General features: G+C 43.5%; 1 protein-coding gene across 2 annotated transcripts in view; it reads right to left on the bottom strand.

The window, feature by feature from the left end:
- C8B (complement C8 beta chain) overlaps positions 1 to 15576 on the bottom strand; it is a 37641-nt gene extending 22065 nt beyond the window's left edge. The window contains exons 1-6 of one of the 2 annotated variants that reach the window (XM_077955731.1): positions 15296 to 15453; positions 9935 to 11190; positions 9119 to 9275; positions 5869 to 6010; positions 3789 to 3930; positions 1145 to 1277 (exon numbers count right to left, since the gene is read on the bottom strand). In XM_077955731.1, the coding sequence (XP_077811857.1) occupies positions 1145 to 1277; positions 3789 to 3930; positions 5869 to 6010; positions 9119 to 9275; positions 9935 to 9981 (621 nt within the window). In that variant the 5' untranslated portion in view covers positions 9982 to 11190; positions 15296 to 15453. Of the gene's footprint in view, positions 1 to 1144; positions 1278 to 3788; positions 3931 to 5868; positions 6011 to 9118; positions 9276 to 9934; positions 11191 to 15295 lie in introns of both variants that reach the window. The other variant, XM_001114456.5, reaches the window with a different exon arrangement.
- Between the last annotated feature and the right edge of the window lie 11642 nt (positions 15577 to 27218).

The raw sequence follows: 27218 nt of genomic DNA, 5'->3' as shown, positions 1-27218 counted from the left end.
TCCTCCCTTGAAAGTAGAGGTTTTGTGGATGGCACTGGACACCCTGATGGAGAGTGTGTTTGGCGCTAAACTATATTTGTTCTTTCTTGGCTAAAAAGTGTGTTGGGGAGGAAGGGAAGGAGGGGTAAGAAGGAGCTAGCCTTCAAAATGGTGCAATATATACATTTTAAAGACAGGATCTTGCTTTGTCACCAAGCTGGAGTGCAGTGGTACGACCTTGACTCGCTGTAGCCTCAACCTCCTGGGCTCAAGTGATACTCCTGCCTCAGCCTCCCAAGTAGCTGGGACTATAGACATGCACCACCACACCCGGCTAGAAAAAAGGGTGCAATTTTGGAAGTGGAAATTACTGTCAAGATCTTCTAGTTTCGTCCACCAATTTCACAGATGAGAAAACTGAGGCCCAGAGTGGAAAAGGAACTTAACCTAAGGTAAAATTGGGACCTGTGGCAGAGCCAGTCCTGGCACCCAGTGTGTTCCCATCAGATCTCAAGTGTGTGTGTCCTACGGGCTATTTTAAACCCCACTGTCTGTGAGATGTGTTTCTAAGTTTGTACATTAATCATAATAGAGACTTATATTGGTAGAGCACTTCATAAAATGCTTAGAACAACGCCTGATTTTAATAGGCAGGGATTTGATAAGAATGCAATAAGAGCAGCAACAAGAGTTAACATTTTCTGTGGACTCACCATTAAGCCAGGCGCTGTGCTAAATACTTACACACATTATCTCACTAATCCTCTCTCTGCAGGGTAGAACCTCCATAACTCCCAACTTAAAGATAGGAAAACAGAGGCTCTTAGTCTTTAGGATTGTATGGATGGTAAGTGGCAGAGCCACCAAGTCAGTGTGACTCCAGATCCTAAGCTTTATTTCTACCTTCAAGGTAGCTTTTGGTGTTATGGTTTCTATTACTACTGCTCTACAATGGCCCTCGTGTTACTATATATAGCATGTCATCTTCCACACAATGTCTAAAGGAAGGAACTGCCCATTTTTACATATGAAGAAACTGAGGCTCTAAGAGAAAAGGGGATGTGTCCAATGTCACACAGCTAGCAGGCTGTCTGGCCGGGCCATAGACCCTGCTAACTGGGTGCTCAGCTGGGGCTCCCTCCATTGATACCTGGCTGTCCCTTACCTGTGGCGTGTAGCTTTCCACGTTGTAGGGCTTCCTAAACCTCGTGTTCAGGATGTAATGCGGGGAGCATCCACCCGCATAATACCTGTGGTCAAGAACTGAGCCTTCCAAACTATTTGTGAACAAATTTATCCTGTGAGGAAGAGACAGAGAAGACGAAGAGCTTAGGGTTTGGGGTTGCTTAATCTTGATTGTCAGACCCTACTGAACGAAAACAAAAATTCCTTGGCACAGCCTTCAAGGCCCTTGATAGCTGGTCCAAACCAGCTTTCCAGCTTCATCTCTGGCCACTCTTAACCACAGCCACGTGCCCTAGTCCCCAGCCATGTGAAGAGACTTGCTCTTGTTCCAGTCTACTCAGCTCCTTCCATGGTAAGAACTGTTCCCTGCACCCAGAATGCACTTCCACCCCGTCACTGTTTTATCTCTGACTTGTCTGTCAAGATTGAGCTCTGTTGCCACTGTGGTGAGAGGTTTCACTAACACTTGTGGCGCTTGAAGCCCGCAGCGCAGCTGGGTTAGGGGCCCTCATAACACCCTGTGCTCGCACCGTTTTGCGTTTATTGTCCTGTATTACTACAGTTGCCTTGCGAGAGTTGGGTAGCATAGTAGGCAAGTGTGTGGACTTTGGAGCCAGACGTCTGAGATCTAATCTCTGTTCTGCCCCTTACTGCCCAGGTGACCTTGGGCAAGCCAATTAAACCTTGGGTGGCCACTTACTACCTCTGTGCCTCAGTCTGTTCTTTTGCAAATGGGGACCATGAAAATACTGCCTCATGGGGATGTTGTGAGGATCACATGTGTCAAGTTTATGAAGTCCTTAAAACACTGCTTGGTCCATGATAAATGTGCTATGTATATATTTGTCATCCTCACTATACTGTGTGCTGTTTGAAGTGGCAGTTTTCTTAATTTCTGTACCACCCTCATCACAACCCATTTACAATATTATTCACAATAATTACTGTTTACTGAGGGTGTAACTGGTGACAAACACAGCAGTGGGTAGCTACATGCATCATCTCATTAGTGTCCCTGCAACTCTGTGCAACAGATGTTGTCTCCATTTTAGAGAGGAAAAGAATCCAGCCCCTCTTTAGACATTATTTGTCACTGCCTCCTAGAGCAAGTCTCCATTCTTGACCATCTCTAACTACTGAAATTTCTGTTTTTATTAAGAGTCTCTGTCTCCTATCAGCTTCTACTTATTGGCCTTGGTTCTGTTCCTTACCAGAATTGTCTGGGGTCTCTTTCCCATGACATATTCCATGTATCAAAATAATGTATACATATTTATTTTCTTTAACAACTATAATGTGGTGCTGACTTTGTGGAGGCATCATCCTAATCAATTTACACACAAGGGCTCATTTAATCCTTATGAGGATTAGTCATTAGGAGGTAAGTATTATTATTATCCCCATTTTGCAGATGAGAAACATGAGGGTAACTGACTAACCCAGAGTCTCCCTGCCAGGAGAAGTTGGTGGGCTGGACTTTGAAATCTGACAGTGGAGCAAGAACAGAGTCTGTATTCTTCCCACCACACGAGCTGCCCAGCACCTCTTATATTAGTCACATTCGCTTATTCAATCTTCACAGCACTTTGAAAGAAACATGTTATTAACTTCCTCCTGCAGATGATAAAATTAAAGTTCCACATAGACAAGTGCCTTGCCCGAGGTGTCCTGGCCAGTGAACCACTCTTTCTGTTCTCTCCTACAGGTTCCTGTCAGACCCTACTGCTGGCTCTGAATGTCTGCTATCCCACACTCTAGCTGGGTGACCCTGGAACTCACTCAACTTTCCTGGGCCTCAGTTTCCTTATCTGCAGTTTCCTTATCTTATATTTCCTTATAATAACTAGCTTATAAGGTAGTCCTGAGAGAAGTCTCCCACGTGAAGAGTCTCTAGTGACAACTTTAAAAATTGAGATTTGATGGGTTTTTTTAAAAAGAAGGTAAATCCCATTCAGGGTCACTGTTCCCCTCCCCAAGCTGTGTCTCATATGATGATTCCTAAAGCACATGAGGGGAAGGTCTCCCTTTTCCACCTGCAGGCTGAGAAGCTGCAAAATATGGCAGGAAAGTAAGGTGCATGCCAGGCCAGTGTGGCCCTTTCTGACCTTGCTCCTCTGTCCTTGCCAGAGGACTGGACCAACTCAGAGATCCCCAGAAGCCCTGGAAATCCATCCCTTCACTGTCTAACTGGAGACCTCTCTTCTCAGAGGGACTAATGCTGGGAGATAGGGAGACACCTGGAAAAAACCTACCTGCCAAGTTGTCAATGGGATCCAAGACATAAGGCTTACAAAGCACCTAACACCTAACATGCAGATGTTAAAAAAAAAAAAGCTCCCTCTCCACCCCAGCCCTCGCAGAGCAGCCTGCATGGTTTCCACACATGCACAGCTCTGTCCCAGTGTTCCAAACCAGCCCTCCTGATGCCTAGGTCTGTCTGTGGGACGTGTTCCTGGAGCAACTTGGAACTGCCCTCAGAGAGCAACCAGAAGCGTCACTTACAATACAGGCTTTTCTCAGAAAGGTGAGCAGGGAACTCTGTTTATATATGTATATCTCTATCCTCCAGAATTCCATTTAATGCTGTGCCTTCCCATCACCACCACAGAAAAATGGTCACTTACCCACTGGCCAGACTGCCAATTCCCCAGTATTGGTCCATTTCATGCTGACATTTTTTATAAATCCTTCTACAGTTTGCCTCATCTGACTGGTCTCCACAGTCGTTGTCCCCATTGCAAAGAAGTCTGCGGTTTACACACCTTCCTAGGATGGAGAAAGAGTATTACCCACAGCCACATGGTTGGCAAGAAAGGAACTAACAGAGTATAAGCACCTATTAGGTGCCAGACCTTTTGTCAGGTCTTGCATGCTGCCCTGTTTTAATTAATCATCCCGTAACCAGATAGATTGGTTATGGCACTAACAGTTTATTCCTCTGTTGCCACCTCCCTCAGCAGAAGAAGTCAGGGTTGTATTCCCGAAAGCAGCAGGACAGTTTGGACTCTCTCTCCCTGGGGCTGGAAAGAGGGGGTGAGATGGGTGGGTCCTGTAAGTTGTGTGAGCTGGGCCACCTTCACTTGTTACTTAACCTCTCTGCCTCAATGTACTCACCTGTAAAATAGAAAAGTCATCATACCTATCCCATAAGGTTGTTCAAAATCTAAATGAGTAAATAAAACAGGACTGACTCCCAGGAAGTGCTGTGTAAGTGTTATCAGTACCATTCGTGTTTTTGAGGGCCAAGTGCACGTTAACTAGTAAATATTTGCAGCGGGATTGAAACATTTAACTGTCTAATCACAATTCTTCCCTCTAAACCACACTGCCTTCAACAACGTAGTCATTTGGATTATGAAAAATTATTTGCACCCCTTTTGCTTCCTTTAAACTTCTTTTTTTCCTGATTGATTTCCTTTCTTATTAGTATATTGTTGGGAGATAAAGTCCATAAGACCGGTAGTCCTATTTCCTCAGATATGTCTGGTCATTTAAAACCAATGTTCTTGGAGTATTAAAAGCAGAAAAATAACAATCTGGCCTTCAAATGTTTCTTACCAGGCATTTAAACTAAAGCCTGCCCGAGTAACCATTATGGCTTTGGTCAGAATCATGGAACACTGGCCATAATGAGTCCATGGATACACTGTAAAAAAGTCTTTCAGATTTATTGGATAGAATTTTGCATTTGCAATAACCCCTGGAAATTGCTCTAAGAATCTCTAACTCTTTCTTGAAAAATCCCCATGCACAGTCCACATGGGTACAGTAAATGTGGAGAATTGCAACTCCCGTCTAGAAAATGTGGGTCAAAATACTCTCATTTTTGCTGGAGACGGAGAAATAGAGAAGCATCTGTTTGCTTGGATTCTCTGAATGAACTGAAAAGTTGTGTTTATTTAGTTTTGCAGCAGGTGATTATTCATTTGTGTACTCCTTCCTTCCTACCTTCCTTCCTTCTGTCAATCTATCCATCTGTCCTTTTTTCTTTTCTTCCTTTTTATAAACAATAATTTTTACTGGGTATATCATGGATTAGGGATCATCTTGGACTTAGTGATGCAGAAATGCAAATGACAGGAAATATCTTTCTAAAGATTTATCAGAGATAAATGACGCTAACGGCCCTATGTAACCGTTCTAGATTTTGTCACATTCTACTTAACCCCAGACCTCTGAGAGAGCTAGGGGAGCCAACAGTCTACAAAGAGCTCTCATAGCTATGATGTCACTTGATGCTTATAACAGACTTGTAAGGTGTTCACATCATCCCTAATTTTCAGTTGAGAGAGCCAAAATGCAGAAAGGTTAAGGGACTTCTCCTAGTCACAAAGTCAAAATACGACTCAACCCAAGATTTCTGACTCCAGCACACATAATTTTTGTGTCTTTAATGTCAATGAATGTAATCTGAATTCTCAAATTGCCAATAGAAGCTTTTCCACTTACCTGCTATATGAAGAAGTAACCTCTTCAAGTCTCGATTTTTAAGGTGTATAATGAGGATAATCATAGCACCTACATTATAAGGTGATTTTAATAACATAATACATGTGAAAGGAGGTCAGAGATTGTAGGACAAGGAGGCCTCCTGAGCTGCCCCATGACCCTGATCTTGATCACTAGACATGGCCTGTCCCTTGGTCATCAAGAACCATTATCTCATTTCAGGTTTTCCCCTCTTACTCCTACGTTGATTTATACCTGTCTGTGCACATACAAAGCCTTCACATCGCACTTGACTTCTGCATGGTCTGTTGGTAACACAGTCTTCAACTTCCTTGTCAGAGAAGTTGCATGGTTCCCCATGGAACTGAGAGGGCCGGAGCAAGTAGGCATACCTGTACTGTAGTAGAGAGGAGCCAGGTGAACCAAGAGCAGAGCCTCAGATCTCAGGAGCTGAGGGATACTCTGTGTAAATGGGTCTTGAGCCAGGATTTGGGCTCCACAAGAGCATTGAAATGTCTGATTATCATTCCCCCAGCCCTTTGTGCTCCCCCCATTATATACACTTAAGGAGCTATGTTGTGATTGGCTGTTTTCCAGATGGTTTCTTCAATTAGTCTGTGAGCTCTCTGAGGGCAGAGACCTTGGCCTTGATCTCTGCTTCTGCAGTGATCAGTCAAGATTTGCTGAATGTGGGAAAGTCAGCCCATGCTGACTCCATGGACTCTGGAGTCAAAGATTAGTAAATGGACTCATGTAGCCAGTTCAATAACACAAAATAAATTATCTCTCAGCTTAATTACTCTACTGGGTTGATTCAAGTATTCCCCTTTATTCCTGAAGACATCAGTATATTATAAATGCAAAAACATGGGCTTTGGAGCTACAGCTGACTCTGATACTTTATAGTCATGTGATATTGGGCAAATTACTTAATCTTTATGAATCTCAATTTACCCATCTGTAAAACAGGGATCATGAATCATCTAAATGTTCAGTTATGAAGTTTAAATTATATAATTTCATTATGTTGTTGGATATATAGTAGGCATTCGATTTCTTGGACTTGTTTTTCTTTATTATTGCTTTTTAGCAGTCAATATTGCTATATCTCTACCATCTTATTCATTTATTCCAAAATGATTAAGCCACCCAGTGTTGAAAAAGGTAGGTGTTATTGTTGCTTGTTTGTTTGGTCAATTTTACTGGTAATTGTATCCCCTAGCCTGTTCTCAAGGAGGTCACAGATGCTGGAGTTGGGCCCCAGGCAGTTGCAGCACAGTGCAATGAGTGCCATGACAGGGGAGGCAGAGTGCTCTGTACGCTCATCGGGAGTCCCCCATGCAAACTCAGGAGAAGCCCAAGTGGAAGGCTTTGGAAGAACTAAGTGACACCTCAGCTGAAACTTGATGGTTGAGTAGGAATGTCTGGCAGGTGTGAAGAACTGGTGAGAGTGGGGCACAGAAGAGTGATATGGGTGGAGGAAATTCCTAGATCAAAGCTGAGAGGACTAGAGAAGGTGTCCCGTGTTCCACAAAACATTAAAAAGATTCATCGTGGCTGGATAGAAGAGCACAAGTAGGAGAGTGGCCAGAGTGACAGGGAGACATAGACAAGAGCAGATAACACAGGGCCCTCCAGGCCTTGGGAAAGTGATTACAGGATTTTATCCTGGGGCAATGAGAAACTTCTTCAGAGGAAGAAAGTGATCAGATTTGGGTGAATTCCAAATGTTAGGTGCAGTCAAGATTTTAGTAAGCAAAAGAGCACAGGAGGCAAGCCAGGATAGCAGCCCCTGCTTTGCAGGATGACATTAATGAGGCATAGTTATTACTTGTATGACATCTATACTTGGCCCTTGGAAATCCAAAAAAAGAAATGTAGATAACCATTCACCCATGCCCTTTGTACTTGCAGAGGGTCATTCTTTCTGGAAGGCAGAGCCTGTCAGGACAGGGACAAGGCTTGCAGAGAACACTGCGGGGCTGGGGGCGGGGGGAAAGACTAAAAAGCTCCAGGCTCCAAAGGCAAAGTGGGCTCGAGGAGTGTGGAAGTGATGGAGGAAATACATCACCCAATCTGACTTGAGAGGCTTTGCTGAGCCAGTGACCCTGCAGACAGGGATGATGACCAGCTGAGGGAATGTCTGCAGCAGTTTCTGAGAGAGGAGCTCTGGCTGCCAGGCTGAGTCATGCTGAGTCTTCCTAGTTTATGGTGCAGATGAAGCAATTATCCAGATAATTGGATCAATGCTGATAACTTCAGCAATAAAACCTACTTTGGGAACTGAATGATCCTGCTTGGCTCTCTCCATTGATCCAATTAACTGTGTGATTGTCCTGGGCCTACTTCCACAGCCTCTTTAGAGTCTAAGCCCATGGCTGATTTGGTTTCCCAAGGATCTGGGGAAATAGCAACCATTCTCTTTTCTCTGGCATATCTATTGTTCTCAGAACTAGGATCCTGGGTCAGCCCTTCTATGACAAAGGAGGTTGAATGACAGATATTGCAGAAACTGAGTGTGTTCACTGGTAGAACCCTAGACAAGGAACACTGGACAGTGGCCTGAGTTCGAGGCCTGCATTTACTACTAGGTGAACTCAAGAAGCCACTTACCTGCTCTGATTTCCTGTTTATCTACCTGTTTAACAGAAAGTGTAACAACAACCTTCCCTTCCCTATAGAGATATCAGAAAACAGAACAAGATCAAACACCACACATTTATGAAAAACCTATTCTGTGCCAGATATTGGTCTACACATTGAAGATGCAGAATTGAATCAGCCTTCACAAGTTCACTGTCTAGTGAAGGTGAAAAGTAAGCAGCATGATGTGATAAATGCTAGGATACAAGATTAATAAGGAGCTATTGAAGCTCATAAAAGATTGCTTTATCCAACTGGAGGTAGGGCTGAGGAGGAGTCAAAAAGCTTTCTCAAAAGAGGCAGCTCCTGAGTAGAGTTTCAAATTGTGAATAGGTGTTAGCCAGTGAAGGAAGTGGGAAAAGTCACCCCACCTGAGAAAGCAGCATGAAGAAATGCCCAGAGAGAGTGAAGGCCAGAGTCATACAAGGGTCCAGTGTGCTGAAGATATAAGCTAGATTAGGTCATAGGGATCCTTGAAAACCATGATCCTGGACGTGATCCTAAGTGTCATCGGTAGACTGTGAATGGTTTCCAAGTGGGCAAAGACAACTCAGACATACACTGTGATTGCTTCCCCTGTTTCATGGTGAAAGATTGATTGAAAGAATAGGTTCAAGGCAGAGAGTCTAATTAGGAAGCTGGTAGAGTGAGAAAGGATGGGTGTGCTTGGAAAACACTGGAGAACCAAAGGAAAGAACTTATTGCTGCTTGGAAGCATGGAAGGAAAGGATGCGTTAATTAAGTTAGCTGACATTTATTGAGGGCCAACTATGTGCCAGGCACTGTTAACAATGGCTCAGCCAATCTTGATGGGGACAAAGGCTCCTGGAGGCTTAGAGCTGTCCCAGGCCTGGTTGCTTACCCTTTTCTTCTGACAGGGGTCACATGTGGTCCAAGAGGACCAACTAGACAGCTCACAATCAATGGGCATCAGGGTAACATCCACATTCCGCGTCTGTCGGCTCTTAGCAAAGCTCTTGTTGACTGCATTTGACTCAAAGGAATGTAGCCTTTCACCTCTAAAAGTCACCATGAGAGAAGAGAGTCACATATCAGAAGGGAATTAAGTATACATCCAACCATCTATTTGTACATTCAATAAATATATATTTGCTCACTTGTGCAAGGCTATTAGTTTATCATTCCAAGATAAGTTAATTAATCCAACAAATATTTATTGAACATGTAGTAAGCACCTAACATTATGGCTAGCTCTCGTCAAAAGAGTATTGAACTTGGATCAGAAGACAGTCCATTAGCAGCTGAGTGGTTGTGGTCTGGTTTTTTAACCTGTATTAGCTTCACTTTTCTCATCTATATAATGGGGATAATCAAACCTGCCACAAAGGCTATTTTTAGGATTAAAAATGATAGCACATGGGAAAACACTATAAACTCTAAAATGCTACAGCTATGCAAGGAACACAACCACAGCTAGATATATGATCTTAAGCAATTTACTCCCCATCTCTGGGCCTCTGTTTCATCCTCTGGAAAATCAGAGGTTTGGACTAGATTGTCTTTAAGGTATCTGTTCATGTTAAGAGTCTATGAAACATTTGCTGAGGACTAACTCAGGGTATTGTGCTACAGGGAATACCTAGAGGTATAAGACCAAGGTTCTGACTTCTGGAAGTCACAGTTTATCTCAGAATAGGAAAAGAGAAACATGTCTCACGTCCTAGCTCTACGGGACTTTATCCAGAGGGCAAGGATTTCCAGCATGCAGGCCCCATGGTTGAAGCTGTGCAGGTCCAGTGGGAGTCAGGAGAGCCTGGTGGTAGGGAAACAAGGAGGAGACTGGCAGCAGCAGTCCCATCGAGTGGTATAAGCCTGAATCATGGCAATGGCTGGGGAAAGAGGATGGGGAGAACCAACATATGAGATATTTCTTATGTGGAATGGATGGCAAATGATGGATCATTGGATGGTGGAGGTGGGGTGTTAAAGGAAGGCCTTTTAAATGGATGCTGGTTTCCCATTTGAGTGTGTGGGTGGTGGGAAACACAGCAGAAAATAAATCTTAATGGGGAAGACGTGAGTTTCGGGTGGGGCATACTGAGTTCCAGGTGTCCTGAAACACCTACAGAGACTCATTTAGTAAATAGTTCCTATATGGGCTTGGATCTCAGGATAAGAGATTTGTGCTAGGTACAGATCTGACCATGAAAAGCTGTGGAAGAGGAAGAGATGGTTCTTGAGAGGAGAAGTGAGTGAAGGACAGTTACTCTTGGAAACCTCAGCACCACCAGCAGAGATAAGGCAATTCTTTTTGTTCATTTCCTGGAGCACATTGGGTTATGAGTGAATGAATGAGGATGCTAATTAACTTGCCTGGGCCTTCAGTTTCTTCCTCTATAATATGAAGAGTGTATGATGATTCTTATTTTTTCTTATAAATGAAAGAGTGCATTACACTGTAAGATTCTTTGTAATTTGTGTTCCTTTCCAAGGCACAAAAGGAGATGGGAAGACAAAAGGAATAGAGGTTTTGCTGAGCACCTATGACAGACATGTCAAGGCTGTGCTCAGTGGCCCAGCATCACCCATGCTACCTCCTTCTATTTTCACAGCAATGCTGGAAGGCAGCTGTGGAGCACTGCCGCCTGGGCAGATGAGTGAAGTGGCCCAGAGAGACAGTGACGCGTCCACCATCATGCAGCTGGTATGCAGTGGTGTTAGGATCTGAGCCAAGGTCTGTTAATCTCTGGAGTATATATGGGCTTTTTCCGTTGCCCCATGCTGCCTGGAAGGAAACAGGGCCAGCAGTGACTCCACCAATCTCTTCCAACCTCTATGTAAGGCCTCTTTCATTCCCATATCCAGGATTGAGTCATTAGGGAGAAGAGCATCACGTAGTTTTCACCATCTCATATACACAGGATGTCACTCCCGACAAGGTCATTAACAATACGTTCTCACTTGGCAAAAGTCCTAAAAAGAGGATAATATTAACTACAGTGAAATCCGTGTCCATGACCGCCCCAGAGACCAGCAAAAATCAATTGCCTAGTAAAGTTGGATCTTTAATGAAAGGTCAAAGACTACTGGAAACCACAGGTGGATACTTTAAAATGGTTACTTGAGGCAGGATGCTGCACACCAGTGGGGGGCTGCAGAATGTGTTCTTATCTACTAATTTGACCAGGTTTGACAAAACAATACTGTCTGTGATTTAGCTTCTCCTAAGTATGTATTTGACAGCTCTGCAGGGTACCCTCTTCCTATTTCAACTACAAAACAGTTACATTGTGTTTTTAGCAACCAAGACAACTCCTGCGCCACAGTTGAGACTGAGCGGATAAGTAATGTACACACTAGCTATTAAGAGTCACAATTATTTTCCTCTCTGAGATTTGAAAGCCTATTAATGGGCAAGATGATCACTTACAGAAAGAACTTGGTAAAAAGTAGTTATATCTACCACATCTCTCATTTTTGCACCCAATTTTCATTATGGAAGGTGGCAATATAATGAAGTAATCAGCTGAATACATAGTATGTTTGTAAATTACATCGGATGAAATGTGTGCGGTTTATTAGTACTACAAAATGCAAATCTGAAAGAAAGGCTAGCATTAAATCGCATCTTTAATTCCTGGGACTAATGAGGAGCCACATAAATTCTAGGCTCCACCAGGGCCTCTGTGTGTGGGAACAACACAAGCCTTTCACCCCTATGAATTTCTATAGAAACAAACCTGATGGACATTTTGACCTACTGACTAAACTTCTGTCATTAAAAATCCTCTGTATGCTTTTCACATTGAAAAATTAAACAGGCTGAGAGAAGTACAAGAAATAATATAATAAACACCCATGTACTCACATCCAGATTGGCAACTGTTCATACTTTGGTACACTTGCTTCAAGTCTTTTTTTTTAATTTTTAATTTTGACATCTGCATGTTACAGCAGTCTCAATTTTGCTCCCCCCACCTTACCCCCAGAGGAGCTATTGCCATGAATTTGGTGTGTTTCCTTCCAGTCTCTTTTAAATAATTTGACATCTATAGACTATCTATAGTATTGCTTGTGTGTGCTTTATTCATACTTACACATACGATTCTACAACTTGCTTTTGTTAATCGACATTGCATTTCTGAAGCCTATCCATGTTGATTCATAAAGAGATCTAGTTCATTTCTTTTTTCTGGATGTTCTATTATATGACATGCATTGCATTTATTTTATTCCTTTTCCTTTTGAGGAACATTTATATTCTCCCAGTGTTTTGCGATTGCAAATAGAGCTACAGTAAACACCCTTGCTCAGGTCCTTGAACATGTGCCCCCTCTACTTAAAGGACTGGCAAGGAGGTGTCTTTCCTGGGGATGCAGAAAATGCTGTAGCCAGCATTAGGACACATTTCACTGGGCCCAGGTCTCCCACTCTCTTCCTAACAGGCGTCTCTGATCAAAATAAAGATGGATCCATCCAGTACAGCAGGATTGGGTCAGCAGTAAATTGCAAGCCATCAGCTTATATAGATGGGGTGCGTCAATATATTTTGGCTTTCGGTAGAAATGCCCTGACACAACAACTTTCTTGTCACACACAATTTGTTAAGCAGCTGCATCCCCTTTGCAAACAGCATCCTTTTTCTTTGCTAGAAGGGGCAGCTTCTGGGTGGCAGGTTTTCAATTTCTCTTCTCTCTGTTGTTTGCTGTGGTAGACATGAAATTTAAAGCAACATCTCAAGGCAACAAATGTGTGGCCCAGAGATGGAGAAATGGCACGGGAGGCCAGCAAGTCAGATACACAATGTGGGGGTTGGAGGGTGGGTTGGGGCGGGGAGGGGACAACGCATTAGTGAGAAACAGAAGGATGCAGAGAGAGTGCAGGGATTCTGAGACCTGAACAAAACTGGATTTGAATCCAGAGTTAGCTATTTGTTAAGTGGGTAGCCTTGGGACACTTACGTTTTCTGTTTCCCTCTCTGTGAAATGGTAAACAGTAGCACTTACATGGAATAGCTGTGAGGATTATAGCTAATGTTTCCAAGTGGCTGGTACAGAGTGGCAATATATAAATGATAGATCTTATGACACAGTGATTATGATTTCATTGTCTGACTTGATTACAAGAGTAAGTAAAAGCAAAAAACTCTCTTGGCCAATACGAAGGTGATCTCAGCATTTTCTGTCCCAGAACTAAAGACTATTCTTTTACTTCATGGATGGAATTCCAATACCTGATGTGTTCGAGACTGCCTCATGGGAATTACGAGTGGATGTCAGAACTATACCTGGATTCAGGTAAGGGTTTGAGACTCACCACACATGCATGAATCTTTTCTTGTCACTGAGGATCAGTTTGTTCTCCTACATAGCAAGAAGGAGAGATTACAGCCACCTCATGACATTGTGGTGACGATTAAATACAATTTTTCAGGCTGCACTCTAATCAACCATTTGCCCCTCCACTCCCTACCTCAGAGTGAACTTCCTAATATATAAATTTGATCGTGTCACTCCTTTGCTTCAACCCTTCAATGTCCTCCCATTGCATTGCGGCGAGGATACGGTTCACGCTCCTTAGCTGGTACTCCTGCATCCCCTAACTCTGCCCATGACCTGATGCCTGCTCACTCCTACTCTATCTCATCCTTCTCAGCTCCCTGCCAGGACCTGTGCTCAAGGCCCACTGTAGTGTCTGGAAGCTTCAGGAGCAAGCCAGCTCTCTCACACTCATGCACAGTTGCCTGTGCTGCTCCCTCTACCTGGCACACCTTTCAATCCCTTAGCCATTCGGCAAACACCCACTCACCTGCAGAGATTCAGTCCTAGCACTCTCTCTTCTCGAAGTCTTTCCAGGCCCCATGCCCCACAGAGCTGATCATTCCCTCCTTGTTTGCTGGCTGCCCCTGTGGCATCTCTTGCAATGGTACACACAGCATGTGCTCACATGTCGGCATTCTTTGTGAGAACATAGGCTCATCTCTGTATCCTCAGAGCCCAACAGAAATCTCCACCCAGGGGCACAGTGCTATAGATAGGTTTTCTACAGTTCCCTTAAGTCCTCCATTCTGGAGACATTTTCTTGGGTCTTGAATGCTTCTCTGTGTACACACAGTACACACAAGGAAGGTTTTGGCAGCTTAGTTATTCTCTGGGCTAAATGGAGATTCTTGATCATCCTAATAGCTGTTACTTATTGAGTGGCCAATGGATAGTGACTGAATGCTCATCATGCTGTGGTTCCTAATGGCAACTCAACAGAACTGAGACCAGAGGCTGTGTCCCATGGGTAGGAGGTACTCCTCACACCAAGTGAAAGGTTTGTTCAGATCTCATTTTTGGACTAAGTAAAAGGAATGGAATTACAGTCCCTCTTCCCACAGGAGTGTTTACATGGAGGCCGGGGACACATGCACACTTCAACATCTCATGGTAGGGGTTTCTCATGCACACGGAGCGTCCCCAGATTGCTACGTCACTGGCTCTTCTATCACTGGAGCCCAAGTTTGAGCTCCCACTAAGACATTCTCTTTAGCTTGTTTTGCACCCTATTAATGGAGACTAACAATAATGAAACAAATCAGTTAGCATTTAACTGCTGGGAACATTGTAGCGGGGGGAGAGAGAGAGAGAGAAAGTGTGTGTGTAAGAGGGGGATGGGAAAGAACCTGAGAATCTGAAGATTTGAGGTTGATGAGTAGGTAGAGTGGGTCAATCTCATTTATTAAAATCATCTCATGAATTGGCTCTTTTTTCCTCTGTACGTAACAAACTTTCTTTTTCATAAAGAATCACATGGAGGCTTTGTTCAGAATACAGAACAAATATCCTATTCTTCTCAGCATGACAAAATACATTTAAACATGTCAGTTTCTTACAGGAACTTTTGTTGAAATCAGCCGCTTGGTTCCACAAAAATTTGAAGAGGGTTGATGATAGTATGTTAACAGATGCATGCAAATTGCCTCAAGAGACGTTCCTCATTCAATAGACATGTGACAAAGAGATGGTCAGCATCATGTGGCTGCACCTTCCCTGTCATATTATTGATCAGCGAATTATTGGTAACTGTCACTTACCTGGAGCCAGGCAAACTGAGACAGCCCAGGGCAGCACAGAGAAGAAATAGCTCCACCAGCGCCCTCCACGCCGATGTCCTGGAATTCTTCATTTTCCCAATGTGACAGGAGATGCCACAGAGGCTGCTAGGCCCATGACAAGTCTGTGCTGTGAGTGCACTGTCAGCTTCTGTCCCCAAGAGCAAATAGCTCTGCAAAGTAAACAGAAAGCCACTAGTGACTGGAAACTCAGACTTTGCACAGACCAAAAACTTACCTGTCACTCTGGAAACCAACCAGAATGATGAAAAATCTGTAGCAGCATGGTGTTTATTCCTCTATAACTTTGGGGTAAGCTGCTAAGTGGACAGGCTATTAGTGAGGCTGCAAGGACTGTGGCTCTAGGTCCAGACAGCCTGGGTTCAAGTACATTCTCTGTCACTGACCAGATTGGTGCAAAAGTAATTGCGGTTTTTGTCATTGCTTTAAATGGCAAAAGCCACAATTACTTTTGCACCAACCTAATAGCTTTGGACTATGGGCAAGTTGCTTTACTTCTGTGCCTCATTTTCCTTACTTGCAAAGTGGTGAGAATTAAACAAATTAATATAAGGAAATGATTAGAACAGGCCTATGTTGGGTGCTCAGATATGTAAGCTATTGTTACTTAGTAGAATTCAGGCTTTGGAGTCAGACAGGCCAAGGTTTGAATTCCATGTTTGCCTCTTTCCAGTTACGTGATTTTGAGCAAGTCAGTAAGAGGTTGTAGGGCTCTAGAGCCCATCTGCCTGAGTTCAAATTGCTTCTGTGTGATTCACCAGCTGTGTGGCCAGAGAAAATTACTAACCCTCTCTGGGCCTAAGTTCCTTCATCTATAAAACAGGGATAATAATAGTTCCAACCTCACCGGGTTGTTGTGAAGATTAAATAAATCTAGGTATTCAAAACATGTTGAGCATTGCCTGGCACATTCTATGTGCTCTCTCTATAAGTGAGCTGATATTTTCATTGACTGTCTCTGATTCTGTTTCCTCATATGTAAAATTAGGACTATGCCGACTTACCACTCACAGTTGGGAGAGTCAGACCAAATACCCAATGTGTAAATGTTGAACAAATAGGCATTATAGAAATAACTACATGACATTTTGGGAGGCCACGGCGGGTGGACCACGACGTCAGGAGATCGAGACCATACTGGCTAACATGGTGAAAACCCGTCTCTACTAAAAATACAAAAGAAATTAGCTGGGTGTGGTGGTAGGTGCCTGTAGTCCCAGCTACTCGGGAGGCTGAGGCAGGAGAATGGCTTGAACCTGGGAGGTGGAGCTTGCAGTGAGCCGAGATCGCGTCACTTCACTCCAGGCCTGGGCGACAGAGTGAGACTGCATCTCAAAAAAAAAAAAAAAAAAGAAAAGAAAAAGCAAAAAGAAATCACTACATGAGAATAATTATCTAAATATATATGTGTTGTTGTTATTGCTTGTATCCCAAAAGATGCAAATGACTGAGATTCTCCAACCTACCTTCCTGAAAACCAACCCTGACTCCCCAGAATCAACATATTAAAGTCCAAACTGCACCAACCTGGCATTTACAAAACCAACCTGCAACACATAAAGGGCTGAGTCCATGTGTTGGATGGCGGTCCTGTTGCTTTTGCTATTGCAATATGGGTGAGGAACCTCACATGGGAGAGGCAGCTTGCAAGGTATGAGGGTGGGCTAGTGGAAAGAACACAGACTGGATTTGCTCTCCTTAAACACAGTTACAGAGTTTCTCTAAGACTCTGTTTTCTCATCTGTGAAATGGGGATAATAATTCATTACTGCCTACTTGATAAGTTTGTTGTGGGTTTGAACGTACGAAATGGTAAGCCTCCCCCTCCTGCCTCCCTGCAGAGTAGCTGGGTTGGGGTTGGAGAATCAAATAAGGAAGTATAGTGAGGGGATGGATGGGAAAGCCACAGAAGATGGTAGTCTTCTCACATTGTGTCCAAAACACAGAACACAAGTTCTCTGCCAGACCACCCAGGGTGCATTCCAGTTGTCGTAAGCCTAAGTACAAGGCAACATGTCACCGTTGTCCCAAAGGATGCAACTGACCTGAACTTTGACACAATTGATTGTGGTGGTTAATCATTTGTAAACAAGCAGAAAATTGTGTTTCAAGAAAGATCCATGTCTTGTCTCCTATCTGCCTGCCTTTAAGAGAAATCAAACCCTTAGCAGACAGGGCTCCCCTTCGACTTTCGCCCTCCTCAACCTGATGTTCAAACGGAGGAGACTGCAGGCTTAGAGAGGACAGTTACACGAGTGAATCCTGTGCTCTCTCACCTCCAGGATTTTTGCATGCCGTTCCCTCTGTCCAGAGTATGTGCCACTTAGCTAAATACGACTCATTATTCAAATTTTATATTAATGTCATTTGCTCAAGAAAGCCTTCCCGATAGATTCTCCTGGGCTTCTTCCGCTCCAGGCGCCCCTGTCTCCTTGAGTTCCAACCTCATTGCGCCCCCTGGTGGTTTCCCAGTGCAGCTCACCTGAGATCCGGCCTGGAGGACGGCCGCCTCAGGCTGTAGGGAAAATAATACACATATTTTTCAGGGACGGTTCTTAGCAATTTAACAGTTTCCCCATACATCATCTTATTTGATTTTGACAATAAGCCAAGAAACTTAGTATAATCTTCCAAGCCTCTGAGACTGGGTTTCACAGCTGTCTCCACAGCTGGTTAGTAGGAAATCTATGGCTAGACACACTTTTTTTTTTTTTTTCTGACTCCTAAACGCTCCTTTTTCTAATTCTGAAGCTTCCCCTTGCCTTTAGGATGTGTTAGCACTGCTTTAAGTCTATTACAGTTATCACACCATACCACTCTTCTGGTCTATCTGCTCTTACTCAGGGCTATAGATCTCATCTCTGACCATGCGAGAGCTTTGAAACTGATCATATGTCTCTAGGCCTTTAAACTATATGTAGGAATTTGTAACTCTAAGTCTACGGATCCAGTAACAGTTTGTTGTTTTTCCAACTTTTGTTAACTGATTTTCCAGCCTCCACCCAGTTCCACAGTCAATGCCACTTTTCACTTTTCTGCTATGGCAGCGCTCCACTCCTGATACCTATTTTTGTATTAGCTTTTGCTGCATAACAAATAATCCCAAAATTGTAGATTAAAATAATCATCATTTATCAGCTCACAATTCCTTGGGTCATCAAATAGGCCTAGACTAAGACGGGTGCCGGCCTTGCCTTGGTTCAGCCAACTGGTAGGTCAGCAGGAGCCTGCTTGGTCCAGGATGGCCTTACTCACCTGCCTGACGATTCATTCTGCCTGTCAGTTAGTGTTGGCCATTGGCTGAAGTGATGAAGTAAATGGGCCACATGACTCCAAATAGACTAACTCATGCTTGATCTCAGGGTGATCTAACGGTTTCAAAAAGCAGCAAGAAAAGACAAGTCCCAGTGCACAAGTGCTTTCCAAACCTCTGCTTGCCTGAGGTTTCTTACTGTCTTCTTGGCTGAAGCAATGGCCAAGCCCATATTCAAGAGCTGGAGACAGAGCTTATACCGGTTGATGGGAGGAACAGCAGAGTCACTTTGCAAAGGGGCATGCCTACGATTTTGGAAGGAATTCGTGGATATTTGGCAATTTATCACAGAGATGTGACACTTTCAGGCTGAACCACTTAAGAGCCAGTGTGCCTTCTCCATTTCTGTCTTCTGTCCTGTGGATTTGGAAGCATGTGTTGACAGAACACTGTCTTACAGTGAAGGAAGCCTAAACCCCTGAGTCACTGGATGGAGGAGAGCCGTTGCTGACCCATAAAGGACTTCATGTGAGTTAGAATTCAATTTTTGTTGTGCTGTGTCATTGGCATTTGGTGGTTTATATGTTGCTGCAACAATACCTACCCCATTCTGGCCAATATTCTTTTAACACACTCTTACATTGCATTAAAAATTTGATGTGTGTATATATTTTCCCGGGGGAAAAAATCCATAACTTTCCTGAGATTCTTAAAAGGACTTAAGATTTGAAACAAAACAAAACATTTCTTTGAGAGATATAACTTTTTCAGCCAACATAATTATGTGTCTCCCTTTGAAGATCATGTGACATAGTGTGAAGTATTTGAGGCTTCAGAAAGACTGAGGTATCTCATTTCTCCCGTGACTTAGTTTACAACCTGGACAAACCCCTTAAGCCCTCTAAGCAGTAGTTTACTGAGTTTAAAATGCAGGTTTGTTGATAAAACACTTCAACAGTCATTTGTTGAGCACCTGCTAGATGCCAGGTGCAATGCTAGGTGACTGGGTATCAAGATGAGTATGTAATGGACCTTCCCTATGAAAACTCACAGCTTAGTGAGACAGGCAGGCACAGCAATACATCACAGCAGTACAGTGTGACGATGAGAGAGTTTGCACAGCATAGCTCGGGCATCAGCCAATTATGTGTGTATGGCCATTGGAAAAGCATTCTCAGGAATGAGGTGATACTTAAGGGTTAAAGAGAAGTTAGCAAATGAAAGGGAGGGCATGTGGCATTATGGAGAGAGGGGTCATCAAAGTTATGATCCAAAGGTGAGGAAGCTCACTGGGTTTGCGGAAACCATATGCCATTCAGTGTTGCTGTAGCTACAGAGTTCAGCATGAGCAATGGAAAGAAATGAAACAGGAGAGGCAGGCAGGAGCCATATCGGGTAGGGCCTGATGAGCATGCTAATGACATGGATTTTATCCAAACTGCGAGAGAAGCTATTGAAGGGTGTTAGGAGGGGAAGAAAGGGGACTGCTTTCTTTGAGGGATTACTCTTGCTACAGTGTAGAGAATGGATTAGAGGGAGGCAAATTGGAGCCGAGAGACCTGTTAGGAGGCTGTCCTAAGAGTCCACTGAGACATGATGCAGGCCTGAAGTAAGGCAGTGGTAGCGAAGAGAGAGTAGAGATGGAGAGGAAGGCATAAACATAATACCTGTCTTATGTTATTGAGGGAAGAAAATAACACACTCTCAGTGAACAGCGAAGGGCTTTGTACACTACACAGCTCTATGCAAAGCTGGAATTATGATGACTGAGGTTATGGTTCTCTACTAAGGAAGGTATATTAAGTCCCCGGGGCTGAGCCTGGCAGCTGTTCAGGGTGACACCACCCTACACAGCATGCATTTCCCCCTTCATCACCCACAGCCCCATGGATTACAGCATGGGCTTATCCACCTTCAGGTGAGCTCTTTGTCTTCCAGGCTTACCTTCCCTGGATCCTGGAGGATAGAATCTATCTCCCTCCTATTGTTCTAGAACCTTAATCAGTGTCTGGGAAATGCTGACGTCTACTGTTTCCACTGTAGATTTTTCCTTGTGGCCTGGGGAACCTGATTTTCAAAAGTCCTTAGCTGACTGCTGTCTTATCCAATAAGGATAAGAATGCCTTATCCATTGCATGGGTATTATTACCACTGTGGTTCAAACTTTTCCCAGAAAGAAGTGTGGGTGGGCTGAGTGGGCAACAAGGTTATTGGAGGGCTATCTGGGGAAAATAAAACCTGAATGAGAAAAAGAAGTGACTCTATTCCCAACTGGAAAAATAAGAAGGAAAAAAATTAACAGATAGATAATGACAGCCAGCAAAATGATCCTCCTGTGGCAAAGAGAATTGCCAGGTACAGAGCCCAGATCCCCTTCCTCTTAAGCTACACTACATGCCCCAGCTTACCTTGCAATTATACTTAGCCCTGTGACTGCAGTCTGGTTAATGGAATATAGGGAGAAGTGGCATGTACTGTTTTATGTCTGACCCGTGATAAACCTTCAGTGTGTAATCCTACACTCTGTTTTTTCCTCATATGGCAGCTATATGTGGAGACCCCTGGTGATCTTGAAAGTTAGTGTTGAAGAGGGTAGAACCTCTGGCAGCCTGGGTTCCTGCATGACTGCCTGGAGCAGAATCTTCCCCACTCTCTGCTGATTAGACTATGCAAGAATAAGAAAGAAATTTCTATTGTATTAGGCCACTGAGATGTCACTGTTTTTCTGTTATAGTGGCTAGCATTACCTAAACAAATACACTCTCCTTCCCCAAATCCCCATTCTCCACCTCACAAAACTGGCAAGCATTCACTAGAAAGGAGTCACAGGTTGAAAGTCGCTTTCTAAGTGTTCGATGTCTATGACATGGATGTGGTGGTGGCAGGAGGGCAGTGTCTATTTAGCAGAGGAGGCTAACTATCTATTCTAGGGTTTTGTTTGTTCTCTGTGTTGACAGATATGGAAATTCTGTGTCCTTTATTATGTGTATTTCTGTATATAAAGAAAGGATATCTATTTATCTGTAGACATGCACAGGTGCCCTGTTTCTTCTATTGTGCATGGTCTTATAAATTATAGGTAAGTATTTCTCTCTGGCTGCAAAAGAGGCTTAGATGTAGAATACTGTGTAAGCCATGTAGCTCAGGAACAGATAGTGGTATGGTTTGGCTGTGTCCCCATCCAAATCTCATCTTGAATTCCCATGTGTTATGGGAGAGACCCGGTGGGAGGTAATTGGCTGATGGAGGCAGGTCTTTTCCATGCTGTACTCGTGATAGTAAATAAGTCTCACAAGATCTGATGGTTTTAGCTCTCTTCTCTTGTCTGCCACCATGTGAGTTATGCCTTTCATGTTTCACCATGACTGTGAGGCCTCCCCAGCCACACAGAACTGTAAGTTCATTAAACCTCTTTATTTTGTAAATTGCCCAGTCTCAGGTATGTCTTTATCAGCAGCATGAAAATGGACTGATACAGTTAGGATGTGTACTAAGAACTGTTGGTCAGTACTGACGGTGACCATGAGCACTGTATAACCAGGTAAAAATGGACTAATACATATAGGATGTGTACTAAGAACTGTTGGTCAGCACTGACAGTGACCATGAGCACTGTATAACCAGGTGAAAACGGACTAATACAGATAGGATGTGTACTAAGAACTGTTGGTCAGCACTGACGTTGACAATGAGCAATGTATAACCAGGTGAAAGTGGACTGATACAGATAGGATGTGTACTAAGAACTGTTGGTCAGCACTGACGTTGACAATGAGCAATGTATAACCAGGTGAGAATGGACTGATACAGATAGGATGTGTACTAAGAACTGTTGGTCAGCACTGACGGTGACCATGAGCACTATATAACCAGGTGAAAGTGGACTGATACAGATAGGATGTGTACTAAGAACTGTTGGTCAGCACTGACGGTGACCATGAGCACTGTATAACCAGGTAAAAATGGACTAATACAGATAGGATGTGTACTAAGAACTGTTGGTCAGCACTGACGGTGACCATGAGCACTGTATAACCAGGTGAAAGTGGACTGATACAGATAGGATGTGTACTAAGAACTGCTGGTCAGCACTGATGGTGACAATGAGCACGGTATAACCGGGTGGATGCAAAAGGTCAACAGTGTGCTCCAAGGCGAGGCGTTCACCAGAGTGCTGAGAGGAGAGCTGACCTCGCAGATGTTGTCTCCATCATTTGGGATGTGCTCACCAAATACAAGTGGGCAGACTGAAGAGAGCTCTTTAGGTACAATTTGACTTGGTGCTAGTTATTTAGGGCCAGGTGTGGGCATGAGATGTTTAATACTGGAGGTACAGTATATCATATGTTCTATTAAGTCCTTTTTTTGGTTCCCAAAAATCTTTGAATATTTTACTGACTTCATGAGCCATAAGGCATTGACATCATTGGGATATGCAATGAAGCATCTCCAGCTCAACTCAGAGCAACTCGTTTTCACAAGCGTTTTTAAATATAAGTACAGATAATTGAAAGGGTACTCACTTTCTACTACAGATAGTTCCAGGAATGCTAGAAATGTGTGGGGAGGAAAAATGGAATTCTACCTGGCAATGTGCCTTGAAACTAATTCCCTGGGAGACTTGAAACAACTAGATGGATTATGTAGTTGCATTGATTTTGTGGATTAAGGGTGGCAAATGGTGGAATTTAGGCCACCCTGTACATCTGTTCATTTGCTCACTACAAGATCAAGTTCAAACTGTTTAGCCTAGCAAATTAACAATTTTTCAATCTCTATGCTCCAGCTACTCCAAACTTCTTCTCTTTTTTTTGATACGGAGTCTCACTCTGCCACCCAAGCTGGAGTGCAGTGGTGCAATCTTGGTTCACTGCAACCTCCGCCTCCCAGGTTCCAGCAATTCTCCTGCCTCAGCCTCCCAAGCAGCTGGGATTACAGGCACCTGCCACCTCACCCAGCTAATTTACATATATATATGTAATTATATATATATATAATTACATATATATATATTTTAATAGAGACAAGGTCTCACTGTGTTCGTCAGGCTGGTCTCAAACTCCTGACCTCAGGTGATCCATCTATTTCAGCCTTCCAAAGTGCTAGGATTACAGGCGTAAGCCACCGCACCCAGCCCAAACTTCATACCAATTCAAACACTGCATAAGTTCATTTATGCATTCAAAAAATATATGTTCAGTGTCCACTGTGTTCTGGACCCTGTGCTAAGTGGAGGATTCAGCAGTAAATATCACTCTTAGCTCCCTACCTTCATGGAGTTTCCAGTTTCATGGAGGAAATAAACCCAAGTAATTGAACACATCTATAATTATGACTTGGGTAACTTTAAGTAGAGAACCATGTACTTTCTTGACGACACGAGTGGGGTGACTGTAGAAGGGGAGTCTGGGAAACTTCCCCTGTGCTTGTGAAGCCCCAAGCCGAAGAGCAAAGTGATTGACTAGTCAGGCTTTTGAACTATGATGCAATTACTGATGTTACATAGTGTCAGGGTTTCTGTTATCTGATACAGTCATAAGAAACTACCTGAATGCTTAGTGTCTGAAAACATTAATTATGTTACCATTACTCACAATTCTGTAGCTAAAGAATTCAGGCTGGCCAAGCAGGAAGGGTCATCTCTGTTCCATGTGATGTCTGCTGGGGCTGGAAGATTCCCAGTGGTTTCTCCACTCACAGGTTTGTTGACTCGGCTCAGAAGCTTGATGGCCGAGGGTTAGATGGGACAGCCTGACTGGGGCTGTGTTTCTCCTCAGGCCTCCTCCTCTTCAGGTGGCCACCTAGCAGGCTTCTCCACAGGATCTCTCCAATAGTGGAACTAGAGTTCTCACATGACATCTCAGGGCTCCCAAGAGTAGAAATGCAGAAGTTGCCAGATCTTAAGGCTGTAGACTGGAACTAACATAGACTTGCTTCTATCATATTCTGCTGATTAAAATGAGTCACAGGGCCAGCCCAGACTCAATTTGGGAGACAGCAACACAATACAGGTGGGGTAGTGCATTGGGAACAGTCTCTGAAGACCAGTTACCACATTCAGGAAGTGGCATTGCTTAATGAAGGACTTTTTAAAAAATACAAGTTCTAGTCAAAGAGCCCCTTTCTCCCCAAGAATGTGCAAGTACCTTCCTTTAGCCAATGCTGACAGAGAATATGGCTTACAGAGGTAGGTGGAACTTTTTGATGAGAGATATGTATGCCACTGTACCGACAAACCACAGGGAAACATCCTGTCCAGACTCACAAGTGCAGTAATTCTTTGATCAGGACTTAAGACTTACAGTGAAAGGCTGGGCACAGTGGTGCACACCTGTAATCCCAGCACTTTGGGAGGCTAAAGCAGGAGAATTGCTTGAGACTAAGAGTTTGAGAGCAGCCTGGACAAGACCCCTGTGCAAGACCCCATCTGGTATGGTGGCACACACTTGTAGTCCTAGCTACTTGGGAGGCTGAGGTAGAAGGATTGCTCCAGCCCTGGAGTTTGAGGCTGCAGTGAGCTAAGATTGTGCCACTGTGCTCTATCCTGGGAGAGAGAGTGAGACCCTTTCTCCAAAACACAGTAAAGACATAAAAAAGACTTAGAATGAACTTCAAGAATTGGCAGGTACAATGAGCAAGATCTTTCTTCAAAGGATTTTAAGACCCTCGATGAAGGGAAATGATGTAATCCAAAGATGGGGCATGAGAGAGAAGAGCAGGGACCCTCTAAAGATGATCACCAGATCTCACAAGCAAACCACAGCAAGGAGAACTCAGTCCTGCCTGACCAGAGGCCATTCCCTTTGCCAAGGAAGACATCAAATCTGAAATCTAGCATTTCTACAGTTTGTTGTACATTTCTGCTTAACTGATTTAACTGTGGTAAATCAAACACATGAAATTAGGCTAGGATTGCACACACATTAAGAGGGCGACTCTTCAGGCAGAACGTCTGTTGGTAGAGCCTATCTCTACAACTTACTGAATATGTGGCCATGGGCTATGTTACTTAGCATTTCTGTTCAGGACTGTGAAAGTGCTTAGCACAGTGCCACACATGACAGGAAATGGTAACTATTAATATCATCATTGGTTATGTTCTGGATGTTAATTTCATAATTTCCAACTTAAACAGCCTTCCAGCCAGACAATTGACTCGATGGGCTCCTGTATCTATCCATTGATGTGAAAAGTTTAGCAACCAGAGTCCTTTTTTCAGAAGGGAAGATGTATTTCTGTCTAGATGGAGTCAGCATCCAACTTTGCAGAATTCGCTAGAGAGGAAAAGCCTGACTTCATAAACCTGGCTACCTACACATGGTTCACAAACAGCAGGTCAAAGTCAAGGATGAATACAGGACACCTAAATTATACTGAGTGATATGGTTTGGCTGTGTGCCCACCCAAGTCCCATCTTGAATTGTAGCTCGCATAATTCCCACATGTCTTGGGAGGGATCCAGTGGGAGGTAATTGAATCATGGGTGCAGGTCTTTCCCATGCTTTTCTCGTGATAGTGAGTAAATCTCATGAGATCTGATGGATTTATAAAGGGGAATTCCCCCACATAAACTCTCTTGCCTGCTGCCATGGAAGACGTGCCTTTGCTTCTCCTTTGCCTTCTGCCATGATTGTGAGGCCTCCCCAGCCATGCTGAACTGTGAGTCCATTAAACCTCTTCCCTTTATAAATTACCTAGTCTCGGGTATGTCTTTATTAGCAGCACGAGAACAGACTAACACACTGACTGACCAACCCAATTACCCTTTTGTTGTTGTTTGATATAGAAACAAGACATTTAAGGAGTCTTATAAGTATACATGCGGTGCTGATTTTGTTTCAAAATATTGTTATACTTTATAAGTTTCTGTTTCTCCTGAATGCACTAGTCTATTAACTCTAATACATGTTTGGATAGCTGCACTTGTCAAAATGTGCAACTGTTATTCCTCAGAGGCCCCTGACACCAGAATCTCTATATGTGAGCCAGGTATAGGGGAGTTCCCTGTCTTCTTAAGGGATGACATGAGAGAAAGGCTACATGCACAAGCTCTACAGCCCTGACACATGGTGCAAAAGTGGGCTGCCACCCTTACTAGCTGTGCTTCTTAACTTCGTTTTTCCTGTCTGGAAAATAGGGTGAATTGTGCCCACCTTATGGGGCTCCTGTGAAGATCAAATGGGTTACCATACATAAAATGTTTAGAACAATTCTGGGCACATGATGAGTACCTTATATAAGCATTAGCTATGATAATTATTCAGCTTCTACATTTATGTGGAAGTTTTTAATTTTATTTCATTAGTTTTGGGGGAAGAGTTGGCTTTTGGTTACATGGATAATTTCTTTACTGGTGATATCTGAGATTTTGGTGCACCTGTCACCCAAGCAGTGTACACTATATCCAATGTGTAGTCTTTTATCCCTCACCACTCTCACCCTTCCCTGTGAGTCCATTATATCATTCTATGCCTTTGCATCCTGGTAGCTTAGCTCCCACTTATAAGTGAGAACATAAGGATATTTGGTTTTCCATTCCTGAGTTACTTCACTTAGAATAATGGCCTCCAACTTCATCCAGGTTGTTGCCAATGCCATTATGTGGAAGTTTATCCCAGTTCTCAGGCCACC

The sequence above is a fragment of the Macaca mulatta genome, chromosome 1 (assembly GCF_049350105.2).
Source record: "Macaca mulatta isolate MMU2019108-1 chromosome 1, T2T-MMU8v2.0, whole genome shotgun sequence".
Taxonomy (NCBI): Eukaryota; Metazoa; Chordata; class Mammalia; order Primates; family Cercopithecidae; genus Macaca; species Macaca mulatta.
This window is presented reverse-complemented; position numbering and strand designations above follow the sequence as displayed.